Below are 14,095 nucleotides of genomic sequence, written 5' to 3' on the forward strand. Positions count from 1 at the left end.
CAGTGCAGCCAAAATTAGAGCCTCTGCAGGGGCTTCAGCTTCGGCTCTGCAGGAGCTGTGTCAAACGTCTGTTTTGGAAACGGCTCTGAAATGGGGAGCCGGTCAAGAGCCGGAGCTATTTTTTGCCTGTGTAGGAGAAGCCTTAAAAACGAGCTTCGCGTGGCTTTTTACTGTGGGTTCACGTCGTCTAGTTCGAATGAGCCGTTTTGCCAAATGTTTTTCAGAACAGCTTCAGCTCCTCCAGATAAGCTGCTCCTTCAGAAAAGTCAGAGCCGGAGCCATTTTTGAAAAGCCAGAGGCCTTAGTTGCCATTCGCGTTGATGTCTTACAACTCAAGCTGCGTAACTGGCAATTGCAGGTTGTGAATCATGTGGGGGGTGGGAGACGCCGTGATCTATACAGACGACGCGACGCGGCGATGGCGAGGGAAGCCCAAGCCATTAATTTCTCGCATCTGATCCGATGGTCGTACTCGTACGCCGGCGGCCCGCCGTGAGCGTGAGATCTCGGTCGCGGCAGCGCGCGTGCTTCGGGTGGCGCCTGCATGTGTGCACGGCCCGTACGAAGTGGACGGCTGCTGGCGCCTGGCGGGCTGCTCTCGGGCCCATGATAAAGCAAGCGGACGTTCCACACAGCAGCCTGGTTGTCCGGCCACTAGAGCCTCCCTCGTGGGCTCGTGGCCCAAAGCCTGCTATACGAGAATCCCTCCTCCGCGGCATATCTAACTATTTGCCATTCTTACGGTGGCTGCCTCTTCGTTTGCTAATTTTATCTTGTCAATTACGAAATTACCCGAGAAAACAGTAACCAAACTAATATTTTGCCATTTTCGTTGACGTGTCATGCCATATCAGCGCGCCAGCGTGAAGTTAATGCCTCCGTCTCCGCTGACCAACGGCGCCATGGCCTTTCAGTTCCACTTCCACCAGCAGCCGCCATGGCCGCCGAGGCAGCAGCTAAGTGCCTGCACCCGGGCCTCCCTCGTTGCCGGCCCTGACACTGGAACGTGGTGGCTGAAACGAAGCTGCCGCTAAGGATTCGGGGGATCTTTTGCTGCGCCACGACCACGAGCTGGCTGCTTGACTGATACGGCCTGCTCCTCCTGGCTCCTGGGCTGGGCATGACGAGGGGAGGCGGCAAGGAGGAGCTGGGGAAGGTGATGGGCCCGCTGTTCCCGCGGCTCCACGTCAGCCACGCAGGCAAGGGCGGCGGCCCGCGGGCTCCGCCAAGGAACAAGATGGCGCTCTACGAGCAGCTCACCGTGCCGTCCAATCGCTTCAGCTCCCGCACCTCGGGGGCCAGCCTCGTGCCCTCCACGTCGGCTGCCCAGGTGAGCCCGCTCGCTGTTTGCTCTGCTTTCAGGATCGAGTTTCCCGTCGCGCCAACGCAGAATTCGTCTCTTCAGTTCAACCCCCGTTCTCCCTGTGTTGTTTGCTGCTGAGTTTACCCCGTGCCAAACTAAGGCAAACCTCTGTCTCTGTGCTTGCATTTGCATGTTTAGAGGGGAAAAAGTCCCAGAGGGGTGACTCTGCTGCTACCAACTTTCCTATTTTTTCCTGCTGTTGCCCAAGCTGCTAAGTGAGCTTCCGTTTTTGTTGCTTCTTGGCAACTACTGTACTTCTTTCAAACATTGAAAATTAATTACTGACATGCATCCTAACAACTTTTCTGTGAGCGCAATTACCGAACCTGCAAACCCATAGTAGTATATATGTTGGCCTAGCACACGGGCATGTGATCTGTATGTCCACAACTAATTCCTTTGGGGCGCCATCTGCAAACAAGCTTTTGGATCGAGGACGCTCACTCAGTATTCTAGATATTTTTTGCTAATTATGTGTGACAAAACTTGGTAGGAAGTTTCTAGTTTTCTAGTACATAAATAGAAAGGATCACAAGCTAAGAGAGGATATGGTCAAGAATCAGTTCAAAAAGCTAGAGGGCCAGCGCATGACACATTTATTTGCAGGTTCATTTGTTAGGATCCTCAGCGTGTATGTTGTACAGATGAGCAACTATCCCATGTTCTGCGAGTTTGTAGGACAGGAAAACTATTCCAGAGTACAAACATGTGAGGATCACCCACAGGAAAGCTGAATCAATGGAAAAAGTCCAAGCTGTAGATACTTGATCTGTGCACCCCTGTCACCATGTTGTTTACTGCTCAGTTGTCCTCATGGAAATTTGGCCAAGTTGTGTGCAGCTGCATACTTGCATAGTTACCAGTAAGATGGTGTGATTTTAGGAGCTAGGGTACTGTGACCATCAGAGGTAACTGAAAGGCTGGTGGAAGTGGAACTGAAAGGCAGTGGGGACTGACGGGAGCTGCCAGCGCCGTTTAGCTGGGCAGACGGGGACGTCAAGTTCCACGCTGGTGTGCTGATATGGCATGACACGTCAGCGAAAATGGTAAAATATTAGTCTGGTTACTGTTTTGTCGGGTAATTTTGTAATTGACACGATAAAGTTGGCAAACGGAGAGGCAGCTACCGTAAGAGCGGCAAATAGTTAGATGTCCCCTCCTCCGCGCACCAGTCCACCACACCGTTCGCCCGTTCCCCATCTCTTTCCCCACCCACCGCCGAGCCGATCTCCGACCACCGCTGTGCCATGTCTTCCGCCGCCGCGCTCCTCCTCCGCCCCACGTCTGCCACGACACACCCGCTCCTCCACCAATCCAGCCCCAAATCATACTTCCTCCGCCTACACCCGTCCCGCCGCCGCCTGCCCGTCCCGCGCCTGTCCCTCACGCCCACCACCGCCAGCAACAGCTCTCCTCCCCCACCGTCCCCTTCGGCCCCTTCGCCCGCCCCCGCGGCCCCGCCTTCCCTTTTCTCCAACTGGTCCCCGCCGCGCGCGATCTGGCGGGGGCTCTCGGCGCTGCTCCTCGCGGGCCAGGTCTTCCACCGCGTCCTCACGGGCCGCGTGCACCGCCGCAACCTCCTGGCCCAGCTCCGCCGGGTGGGGCCCGGGAGCGCGGGGGTCGCGCTCCTCACCGCGGCCTTCGTGGGCATGGCCTTCACCATCCAGTTCGTGCGCGAGTTCACCCGCCTCGGCCTCCACCGGTCCGTCGGCGGCGTCCTCGCCCTCGCACTCGCGCGCGAGCTCTCGCCGGTCGTCACGGCCGTCGTCGCCGCCGGCCGCGTCGGCTCCGCGTTCGCCGCCGAGCTCGGCACCATGCAGGTGTCGGAGCAGACCGACACCTTGCGCGTCCTCGGCACCCACCCCGTCGACTACCTCGTGGTCCCTCGCGTGCTCGCCTGCGTGCTTGCGCTCCCGGTCTTGACACTGATCAGCTTCGTGCTCGGCCTCGCGTCCTCGGCGTTCCTGGCCGATTCTGTCTTTGGCATCAGCGTCAGCATCATTTTGGAGTCGGCGCGCAGGGCGCTGCGGCCATGGGACTTGATCAGCTCCTTGCTGAAATCTCAAGTGTTTGGTGCCATTATCGCGGTGGTGAGCTGTGCCTGGGGGGTAACAACCCATGGAGGAGCCAAGGGCGTTGGTGAGTCTACAACATCTGCCGTGGTTGTTTCCTTGGTTGGAATCTTCGTTGCAGACTTTGCTCTCTCGTGCCTGTTCTTCCAGGGTGCTGGTGATTCGCTCAAGTATGCAATGGGTTGAGGTGGGTCGTTGCAGAGGAAATTTTTGCTTTCTAGGAGATAGCATATCATAGTCTTGTACATTAACAAGAATGGTGCACTGGATTCCAATAGGTGAATATTGCAACATCTGCCGCCGTCCAGGTGACATGTATCATTTTTTTTCCCTTGATACCTACGAGAAATCATTTAGAGTGTTCTACCTTTGTTGTACTAAGAGCAAGGCTAATAAGGTTCCAGCCTTCTCTCAGCCCACTCATATAGTAGTTAGCTCTTTACAGTTAATATATGGTCCACTTGTCTCTCTCACAGACTTTCTTGGTTCTTGGACCCAAGCCGGCTGTAAGCTTATAGCCCGCTTCTACTCTCTCCCCTTCCTTCTCTTCTCCACCTCAGCATTTAGTCGGCTTACAGCCCGCTATTATACTTGCTCTAAACTGTTGCTCAATTACTTGCCAGTGATTCATGTATAACCTTATTCATAAAGCTATTGGTCCAATTGAATCAGTGTAACATATGATGCTAATATAAGTACAAAGAAAATGTTGGTACAATCTGCTTAGACAGCAATGTGTAAATATAAATTGCTTGAGAGGTCTGCTGCTTTCAGATTCAGAAAACAACATTGAAATCATATTGTTTATTGCAATTGCAACATATACACAAGGGAAGCTCATATTCTCCTATTTTAATAATATCGCTTTCCTGCAATTGCACATAATCTTGCATCTTCAGCTTTCAGCGTCTGTGGATGAACAAAATTGCAATAGTTTGTTAGAAACTCTAGAAAATACGGTAGCAGAAAAAGCTTGTTAGGGCAACATCCTAGATGATTAGATACTTCATCTTGAGCCTTTGTTCGTTTGGGCCGGGAACAGCCGGGGTCGGCGCCCAACCCCATGGATCATCCCAGCCTGGAATGGATCACCCCATGGTCAGCAAGATAATGAGCGTTAAGCTCGGCGTGGTTACATGGATCACCCCATGGTCAGCAAGATAACGAGTGTTCAGTTAAGCTCGGCGTGGGTTGTAACCCGGCCTACCCTGACCTTTTCCCCTCACCCCGGCCTGGGAACGAAGCCTGGCCTCCAGTGGTGTGGGTGAAATCCTCGTTGCACGGGGAGAGGCTGCGGAGGCGAGCGCCTGGGTGATGGTACGCAGTGGCGGCGACGCGGTGGTAGGGTGGCGGCAGGGCAACGTAGACGCGACAGAGCGACGGCGACCTGGCTCTCGCGTCCAGCGTCCACTCCTTCTGGAAGCCACCTCCTCGCAGTTAATCGCATCGTGCTCTTCATCGTTTCCTTAGGGTTTTCTTGCAGTTCTTGATTTGTATCTTGTCCTTGTACCGTGTGCATGCTGACGGCCTCCATGGACTATACTCCCTCTCCCCTTTCACCAGTGCTTCCTGGTTCGGTGTAGATCTAATGACTGGTGGAAGCAGTAATAGGTGCTGTCGCCCTGACCATGTCGGCATGTCGTACGCATGCTTATTCATGCTTGCTATTTTCATTGGATTGAAGTGTGGAGAGGAGAGAAGAGGTGGAGAGGAGTGGTCTTGCTCGTGCAGTGGTGCTGCGTAACCTGTGTAGACTACTGTTGATGTTCACATTGACAACAGATTCAGAGGCTCCTTCTCCTTGCTTCTCTGCAATTTTTTTTCTCAGATAGATGCTCTGTATTTTTTTTTATGTTACTCTAATTTTGACGGTGCAGAACTAGCAATGAATATTATTCAAATTTCGAAATGAGTTGCGATCTTCTTGGCTCTAACAATTTGAGAGACATGATAGCGCAAGAAATGTGGAATGATTACCAACTGCATTGAACTTAATGAAATGGCTTAGTAGGTGTCGCACCTGCACATTTTCCATCTCGGCTGTCCTGTTTTGGTCCAACTTAATATGAAATGGCCATGTACTTCTAGTGTTCCATTGTTCCATGATTTGATAAGTGTTTTGGTTGCAACCCAGTTTTGGTCAGTGAGATTATGATGCAAATACTTTGATGCTAACATACTTTGGAAGTTATTTATCCATTGAAGAAATTTTGACCAGAAGTTTTGGTGAATTTTCTTCACATTGCTATGGTATTAGTACAAGTGTTGCCTGTCGGTATTAGTTTAAACTTTAAATTAAAAGAGACCTCTGATATGAAAGAAGCTGATAGCTTTTCTTTATTCTTATCTGTATTTATATGTACCTCAACTTTATACCTCTTGGATCTTAATAAATATTTACAAGGGAGCTTTACCTCTGTAGATGAAAAACAAGTTTGTGAGCTGATCTCTGTTATTTTAACATAGTGCACCATGTGATGATTTGTGATAGTCTACAGCTAGCTGGTGATTACAATCCAGAACTCCTTTCTGAAAGAAGAGATGGCTCGGGAAAACTCAGTAGATTGATTATGGAGGTACCAAAATGAGTACAATATATAGGCAAGGATTGTCAAGGGTTTATAGAAACACCCAATCAACGGTGATCCTTGCCTAAACCAAGATCATCTACCATAAAACCCCAAGGGGCGCCTACAGCCCAAGCCCAGGCCGTAACAGCCCATATAGCAATGCTAATAGCCCATAATATAGCAGTTTAACCGCCCCCGCAGTCTGATCGTCGCCACCGCGCACTTTCAGGCTGGACCTGAACTCTGTGAAGACCGAAGATGGAAGACCTTTGGTGAAGATGTCCGCATATTGGGATGAGGTTGGCACATGCAGGACATGAACATTACCAGTGGCAACCTTCTCCCGAACAAAATGGAGGTCAATCTCGATGTGCTTGGTGCGCTGATGCTGAACCGGGTTGGAAGACATGTAGACGGCGCTAATGTTGTCACAATAGACCAAAGTAGCTCACCGAAGGGGGGTGTCGGGGACCTAACACCGGGGTACCCCAGGAGGTGGAACCAATAACCATCGAACGTTAAAAACTCCCGGACAGACAAGGACGTCGCTGCTTTCCTTGCCCGAATGACGGGAGTTTGGTTCCACCTCGCCCGACGCCCTTGCGCCAGCTCTGCCTCGCCCGAGGGCTAAGGGCTAGACTCCGCCTCGCCCGACCCCCGAGGGCTGGGCTCAGTCTCACCCGAGGGATAAGGGCCAGCTCCGCCTCGCCCGAGGGCTTGGGGATAGACTCTGCCTCGCCCGACCCCCGAGGGCTGGGCTCGGTCTCGCTCGAGGGATAAAGGCTAGACTCCGCCTCGCCCGACGTCCGAGGATGGACCTCGCCTCACCCGATGTCCAAGGACTGGTTTTGTCTCGCCTGTCAACCTCTCCCCGCCCCCTCATGACGATAGGTACAGAGTAGGACAAGACGTTCGGGTCAACCGCGGCTTCGAGGACCATACCCTACGCCCCAGTAGGAAAAGTACTGCCAGGGAACGACGGGATGGGTGCTTTAGACCCTTCCAGACGTAGCAGAGCCTGAATAGTGTTGCGGGCGCGTGCTCTTTGCCCTACAGAGTTGTAGGCGCCGCCTTCAGCCCTCGGACACGGAACCCGACGTAGACATACGACAATCACTACGGTCCAGGAAAGGACTCGCATCCTCCACAAATGACGGATGTGTTGTCACCACGTTATGGTCCCAAGGGAGCGGCGCCCGCTTCACGACCCCTCGGGTCCACCAGATCGGAGCACTCGCTTTAGCCTCCGGACGCCCTCTCCGATCAGAAGGCCTTGTCCACAGCACTACTTCGGACCCCGACCCCGCGTCTCTCCGACAGGGACTCATAGGAACTAGAAGGCGTGCGGAGCAAGGCTGGACAAGGCTCATAAGTCAAAACCACTATACCAGAGTCCATACCCTGCGCGGAGCAGTACTTTGTAGCCATCCTGACATTCTACAGTGGCATTAACAGTATTGTAGGCGCTTACCATTCTCTCACACCCGCCGGAATGGACAACAAGGCTTGGTAGACATGAACATTGTCCTCTCGCTTGTAAGGCCGTCCCCTTCATCTATAAAAGGGGATGTGCTTCCTCCAACAAGGGCACGGACTTTTGACAACACAACACATGTCACACACAGTCAAGCTGCTACCAAGCTCTTGGCATCCTTTTGACCCTTCCATCAGAGACTTGGGACCAGTCCCTCTCTCGACCGTTTGTACCCCCTACTATGAACTATTTTTGGTGCTAATAACACGAGCAGCAACAGACTGGACATAGGGACATTCGGCTCGAACCAGTATAAATCTTGTGTCTTTTAGCGCACCATCCGGGCCTAACGCGCATCACTATAAATTTACTTGTCGGTGCTTGTACGAAACACCGACAGGGGGCATGGAGCTCGAGCAGGAGTTGACATAGCCAAGAGGCCTCAGCAACACCATTGGCCACCGCGTGGTACTCAGCTTCAGCACTGGATCTGGAGACTGTATTCTGACGCTTGGAGGACCAGGAGATGAGATTATCACCGAGGAACACAGCATAGCCCGAGGTGGACTTGCGCGTGTCAGGGCAACCAACCCAATCAGCGTCAGTGTAGACCACAAGATCAGTGGTAGGAGATGGCCGCAATAGTAGACCCAAGTGGAGAGTGCCCCGAACATAGCGAAGGATGCGCTTGAGTGCTGCCAAGTGTGGTTCTCGTGGGTCATGCATGTGAAGGCAGACTTGCTGGACAACATAGGCGATGTCAGGCCATGTGGAGGTCAGATACTGTAATGCGCCAGCAAGACTTTGATAATCTGTTGCATCAGCCACAGGAGAACCATCGGCAGCTACAACCTTGGGGTTTGTGTCGACTGGAGTAGAGCACGGCTTACACTCACCCATCCCAGCACGGTCCAAGATATCCATCATATACTGCCGCTGTGAAAGGAAGAGACCGTCACCACACTGCTGAACATGCATACCGAGAAAGTGATGCAGTTTGCCAAGATCCTTCATTGAGAACTCCTGTTGGAGGGCCGAAATGATCCGTCGAAGGAGACCCGAGGAGGAGGCTATGAGAACGATGTCATCCATGTATAGGAGGAGATAGGCAATATCTGAGCCGCGCCTGTAGACGAAGAGCGAGGTGTCTGACTTGGCTTCGACAAACCCGAGAGACAACAGAAAAGTGGCGAACCGACTATACCAAGCGCTAGGAGCCTGCTTCAACCCATACAAGGACTTGTTGAGCTGACACACGAAGTCCGAGCGGGTGGGATCCTCAAAACCAGATGGTTGTACACAATACACTGTCTCTGACAAGATGCCATGTAGGAAGGCATTCTTGACATCGAGCTGCTGCACGAGCCACTGGTGAGACAGGGCCAGAGAAAGCACGGTGCGAACTATGGTAGGCTTCACAACTGGACTGAAAGTCTCTGAAAAATCCACGCCAGGCCGCTGAGTGAAGCCACGAAGGACCCAGCGTGCCTTGTACCGCTCAAGTGACTCGTCGGCGTTGAACTTGTGCTTGAAAATCCACTTCCCGATGGCCACATTAGCCCGAAGGGGGTGGGGAACAAGATCCCATGTGTGGTTTTGGAGAAGAGCAGCATGTTCTTCCTCCATAGCAGCACGCCAATTTGGATCGGCGAGTGCGCTGCGGAAGGTCTTGGACAGTGGCGTAGCATGATAGAGAGCAGGAATTCAGAAGCCGGTCTTCGCGCGCGTGGCCATGGGGTGCTGGTTGATCACTAGGGGGACAGCAACATCACCCTTAGGCAGTGGCGTAGGTGCAGCAGCTGACTGAACAACAGCTGGGCGCTCAGCAGCTGGCCGGACAACAGCTGGGCTCTCCCGGTGCGGTGTAGGGGCAGCAGCTGACTGAACAGCAGCTGGGTGCTCAGTAGGTGGTCGGACAGCAGCTGGGCGCTCCCGGCGCATGTAGACGTGACGGACTGCGAACACCGGGAAGACGGGCAGCGGCGGGAAATCGGGCGGAGGTCCGCGCGGCTCGGCCAAAGCTGTAGGTGACGGCGAGGTCGAAGAAGTCGGTGCCGCACGTGGCCGTGCAGGCGATGGTGACATTGTAGCCGCACGTGGCTGTACGGGCGAAGGCAAGGCAGGGGCCGCACGTGGCTGTGCGGGCAAGGGGGCAGGCGCAACTGGTGGACTGGCTGGGAGCGCATCAAGCGCTGCTGAACCAGCCAAGTCATCATCGGTGTCAGCCGCCGCCGCACGTGGCTGTGCAAGTGTCGAAGGACCAGTGCCTGCAGATAGAAACTTATGTGCTAGTCCGATGGGAGCCGACACATAGTCAGTAATGTCCAAAAAATCAGTCTGTCGGGGATAGAGTGGAGGCACGCTCATCATAAGGGAATGCTGACTCGTCAAAGACGACGTGACGAGAGATGATAACTCTATTGGAATAGAGATCAAGGCAGCGGTATCCTTTATGATGAGCTGAATATCCCAGGAAGACACACAAGGTGGATCGAGGGGAAAGTTTGTGGGGAGCTGTGGCAGACAAGTTGGGATAACAAATGTAGCAAAAAACACGTAGGTGATCATAGGAGGGCGCTGTGCCGAAGAGGGCGAAGTGCGGGGTGGATGAGCTCAGCGTTTTGGTGGGCAAGATGTTAATGAGATATGTTGTTGTCTGCATAGCTTCGACCCAGAATGAGGGTGGTAGAGAAGCCTAGAACAGTAGGGAGCGAATCATATTGTTAATGGAACGAATGATACGCTCGGCCTTACCGTTCTGGGAGGAAGTGTATGGGCACGACATGCGGAGGCGAACACCATGAGTAAGGAAGAACGTGCAGGAACTGGAGTTGTCAAACTCACGACCGTTGTCGCACTGAATTGCCTTGATGGTGGTGCCGAACGGAGTGGACACAAGGGCAAAAAAGTGAGCGATTGTCGGAAAAGCGTCAGATTTCAACTTCAGAGGAAACATCTATGTGAACAATCATCAAGAATAGCCAAGTAATATTTATAGCCCGAGACACTAAGAACAGGTGATGTCCACAGATCACAATGTATCAGATCAAATTTATTGGACGCTCGAGAAGTTGACAAATGAAATGGAAGACGCACATGACGACCTAATTGACATGCATGACAAACAGTAATAGTATCATGATGACAAGTAGGAAGACTCGATGCAAGCTTGGAGAGGGCCTCGTGTCCAGGATGACCGAGGCGGCGATGCCAAAGTGAAGACTCGGTGGCGGCGACCAAGGACTGAGCAGCTGGCAGCCAAGAGGGTACAACGGTTCAGAGCTATTGCACCTGACGATCATGTTCTGAGACGGAAGATCCTTCACAGAACACCTAGTCGGGTCAAACTCAACAGAACAATTGTTATCGATAGTAAACTGGCAAACAGAAATTAGGTTCTTAATAAGTTGTGGGGAAACCAGCACATTATTAAGGCTGAAAGACGGTGAAATAACTGTAGAGCCAGTGGATGTAACGGGGAGTAAGGATCCGTTAGCGACAACAATGGACGATGGAGTAGGATACCACGAAGAAGCAGTATGTGAAAGCGAATCGGAATGTGAGGACATGTGACACCTGAATCGAAGTACCAGTCATTGTTGTTTTGTGGCTGCTGCAGCGTCATGGTGCTGAATGTCGAGGCCAGAGATGGCTGATCCCATGTAGGAAGTCCAGCGTGCTGTTGGTAGTAGCCAGGGGGTGGTGTAGTCCAAGACCCGGTGTTCTCCATGACCGGGGCAGGCACAACATGCTGTTGAAGAGTCTACTGGGCTAGCAGAGCGTGCTGAGGGGTGCTAGGCAGTGACACAAGTGGAGGCCGCTGCCCAGGCTGTGGTCTAGGCCACATTTGGATGGCCCCGCCCCACGGGCTGTGGTCCAGTGCCATCGCGCCGGCCACCGTGTTTTCCACGGCGGTTCTTGGAGGGAGCAGAGCCACCCCCAGAGCCTGCGCTGGAGGCTACAGGCTGCTTGACAACAGGGGGACGCGACGGGGCTGACGTAGTGGTGGAAGCGGCGAGCGTTGTCGATTGAGACGACGACGTGTTCTCCATCGTCAGCTCCTCCAGGAGGTCAGCCTTCGTGTCCAGGAACATGGGGAAGGGGCGCCCTCGCCGGAGATGCATGCCGACGGTCTTGAAGCGCTCATTCAGACCGCGAATGAGGTTGAGGACGAGGGTGCGGTCGGTGACGACTTCACCTAAGTCACCAAGCATGTCCGCCATGCGCTTGAGCTCCTTGCAGTAATCGGTGATGGACAGATCACCTTGAACGAAGTTGCGGAGCTTGGCGTCGAGGAGGAGGGCGCGTGTCTCGCAGTTATTGAAGAACTGGGACTCCACGGTGCGCCAAGTGTCGCGGGCAGTGGAGTTACGCGCTGAGATCGTCGCGGCGAGGTCGTCGGAGATGGTGCAGAGGATCCATGACTTGACAACGCAATCCATGCGCTGCCAGTCAGGGAAACCAGGCGCCGATAAGTCCTGCAGGACATGGTGTTGAAGGGAATACTTCCCAACGATGAGGAGGAACTGATCGTGCCACCGATTGAAATTGTCGGCGTTGAGGTCGAGAACAACCGTGACAAGATTGCGGATGTTCTGGACCGCAACAACCTGGGAGTGGAGGTTGGCGATTGCAGCAGCCTCTTGCAGAAGGAGGGGCTTGATGCAGATCGTGTTGTCGTTGTGGTCGGAGGCGTGATCGGAGAGGGTCGTCCTCATCATCCCCGTCCGCGAGAGCGCCAGCGGCAGCGCGTTCCTGCTCGGCGCGTGCCAGGGCATCGCGAGCGCGGGCGGCAGCTGCGTCGCGCTCCAAAGCAGCAGCCTGGGCTTCCTTCTCAGCTGCGGTGGCGCGCGCAAGGGCGGCATCGCGCTCAGCCTTCCGATTGGCTGTGCACAGGCGCGCAGCGGCATCCGCATCGGCAACAGCCTTGGCCTGGGCATCGGAGTCCAGGCTAGAAACCGCGGGGACGGCAGCCTTGGCGGCGGCGGCTGCCGATTTGGGAGAGGGGGGGAGGAGTCCCAGGCATCGCAGCAGGGAAGCCGACGCAGATGGGTGGGAGGAGCGCAGCCGAGGGGGAGGGCGCGCTGGGGAGGAGCGCAGTCGAGGGGAGGGCACGCTAGGGCAGCGGAGGTAGAATAGGGAATACCCAGACTCGTGATACCATGAAAGAAGAGATGGCTCGGGAAAACTCAGTAGATTAATTATAGAGGTACCAAAATGAGTACAATATATAGGCAAGGATTCTCAAGGGTTTATAGAAACACCCAATTAACGATGATCCTTGCATAAACCAAGATCATCTACCATAAAACTCCAAGGGGCGCCTACAGCCCAAGCCCATGGCGTAACAACCCATATAGCAATGCTAATAGCCCATAATATAGCAGTCTAACACTTTCCTTACCTGTGTGCAGAGATGTAGAAGCCCCCAAGCCTCAACCGACCCGAGATCATCTTCCTCTGCAGCTATGAGAATTGTGGCACGACCTTTCTTGATGTCAGCGCGCGCCCCGCAAGCATGCTCATGTGCACAACGAGAACAGTATACCTGCAATGAGCCCAACTGTTGGAAGGTCGTGCCACACATACTTTTCCACACATACTTTTTGTTTGTTATTGCAATATGAACCTGAGCCTTAGTGTACTTATCTGCACTCAAACACAAAACATCTCAAGATGTTCTTGTTTATTTATATGCCGTCTGTCAACGGCGGAGCCACGTAATGGCCATAGAGGGCTCCGCCCCCCCCCCCCCTCCCTGCTCTGTAAAAAAAATGAGGATATATGCTGCGGATGTGCAAGCTCCGCCATGCTAGCTACTGCTAAGCTGCAGGGACTATCCGAGCAAGTAAGTTAGCCATACAATAGTAGAGATACAGTAGTAATAATATGAGTATATCCGTGCCAGTAATAAATAATACACTTGCAGCAGAACAACTAGCTGCTCTCAAGGGGTAGTTCAATGATGCTACAGTATAATTGACCCCTCCTTAACTTTGATTCACGCTCCGCCACTGCCGTCTGTACCTGTCCAATCTTTTATCCTGAGTTCCTGAAAATGCCCCCCCCCCCCCCCAACACACACCCCACCCCTTAAAAAAAAACTCCCGATTGATTCAGATAATATGTTTTCTTGGTAACATGCCTTGGCTGCATAGCACATTGGCAATGTTGCATTAGTAAAGCTCTCAGTATTTTAAGATGCATCGATGTGGCTGAGGATTATCCACAATGAATTGTGGCATTACTCATGAACCGACCTCATGATTATTCCATTTTTCTACTTACATGTACACTTGAAAACTAGCAACAATGTCCATTATATTATAGGTTCATTTATTATTGATTATTATTGCCTCACATTCTTTTTTATTGCAACCATACTTTGGTTTATCGTGCATATTCATTCATTTGTCCGAAGGGCGGGGCCTAGTGCAAGCGGTAGAGTCTTACCGCCTGTGACTGGAAGGTCCCGGGTTCGAGTCGCGGTCCTCCTCGCATTACACGGGCGAGGGTAAGGCTTGCCATGACACCCTTCCCCAGACCCCGCATAGAGCGGAGCTCTCTGCACTGAGTACGCCCATTTTTATTCATTCATTTGTCCCATGGTGTTACT

The 14,095-nt window shown here is 53.0% G+C and overlaps 1 protein-coding gene across 2 annotated transcripts; it reads left to right on the forward strand.

Annotated features, from left to right (window-relative positions):
- The first annotated feature begins 2,515 nt into the window (after positions 1–2,515).
- Positions 2,516–13,124, forward strand: LOC136493761 (protein TRIGALACTOSYLDIACYLGLYCEROL 1, chloroplastic-like). Of its 2 annotated transcripts, XM_066489911.1 has the most exons (2): positions 2,516–3,502; positions 12,894–13,124. In XM_066489911.1, the coding sequence occupies exons 1-2, from the start codon at positions 2,611–2,613 to the stop codon at positions 12,899–12,901; spliced, it is 900 nt and encodes a 299-aa protein (XP_066346008.1). In that variant the 5' UTR covers positions 2,516–2,610; the 3' UTR covers positions 12,902–13,124. The 2 variants fall into 2 exon arrangements, with proteins under 2 accessions (XP_066346008.1, XP_066346007.1); XM_066489910.1 differs by lacking the exon at positions 12,894–13,124 and having other exon boundaries at positions 2,516–4,131.
- Positions 13,125–14,095: the final 971 nt, after the last annotated feature.

The sequence above is a fragment of the Miscanthus floridulus genome, chromosome 11 (assembly GCF_019320115.1).
Source record: "Miscanthus floridulus cultivar M001 chromosome 11, ASM1932011v1, whole genome shotgun sequence".
Taxonomy (NCBI): Eukaryota; Viridiplantae; Streptophyta; class Magnoliopsida; order Poales; family Poaceae; genus Miscanthus; species Miscanthus floridulus.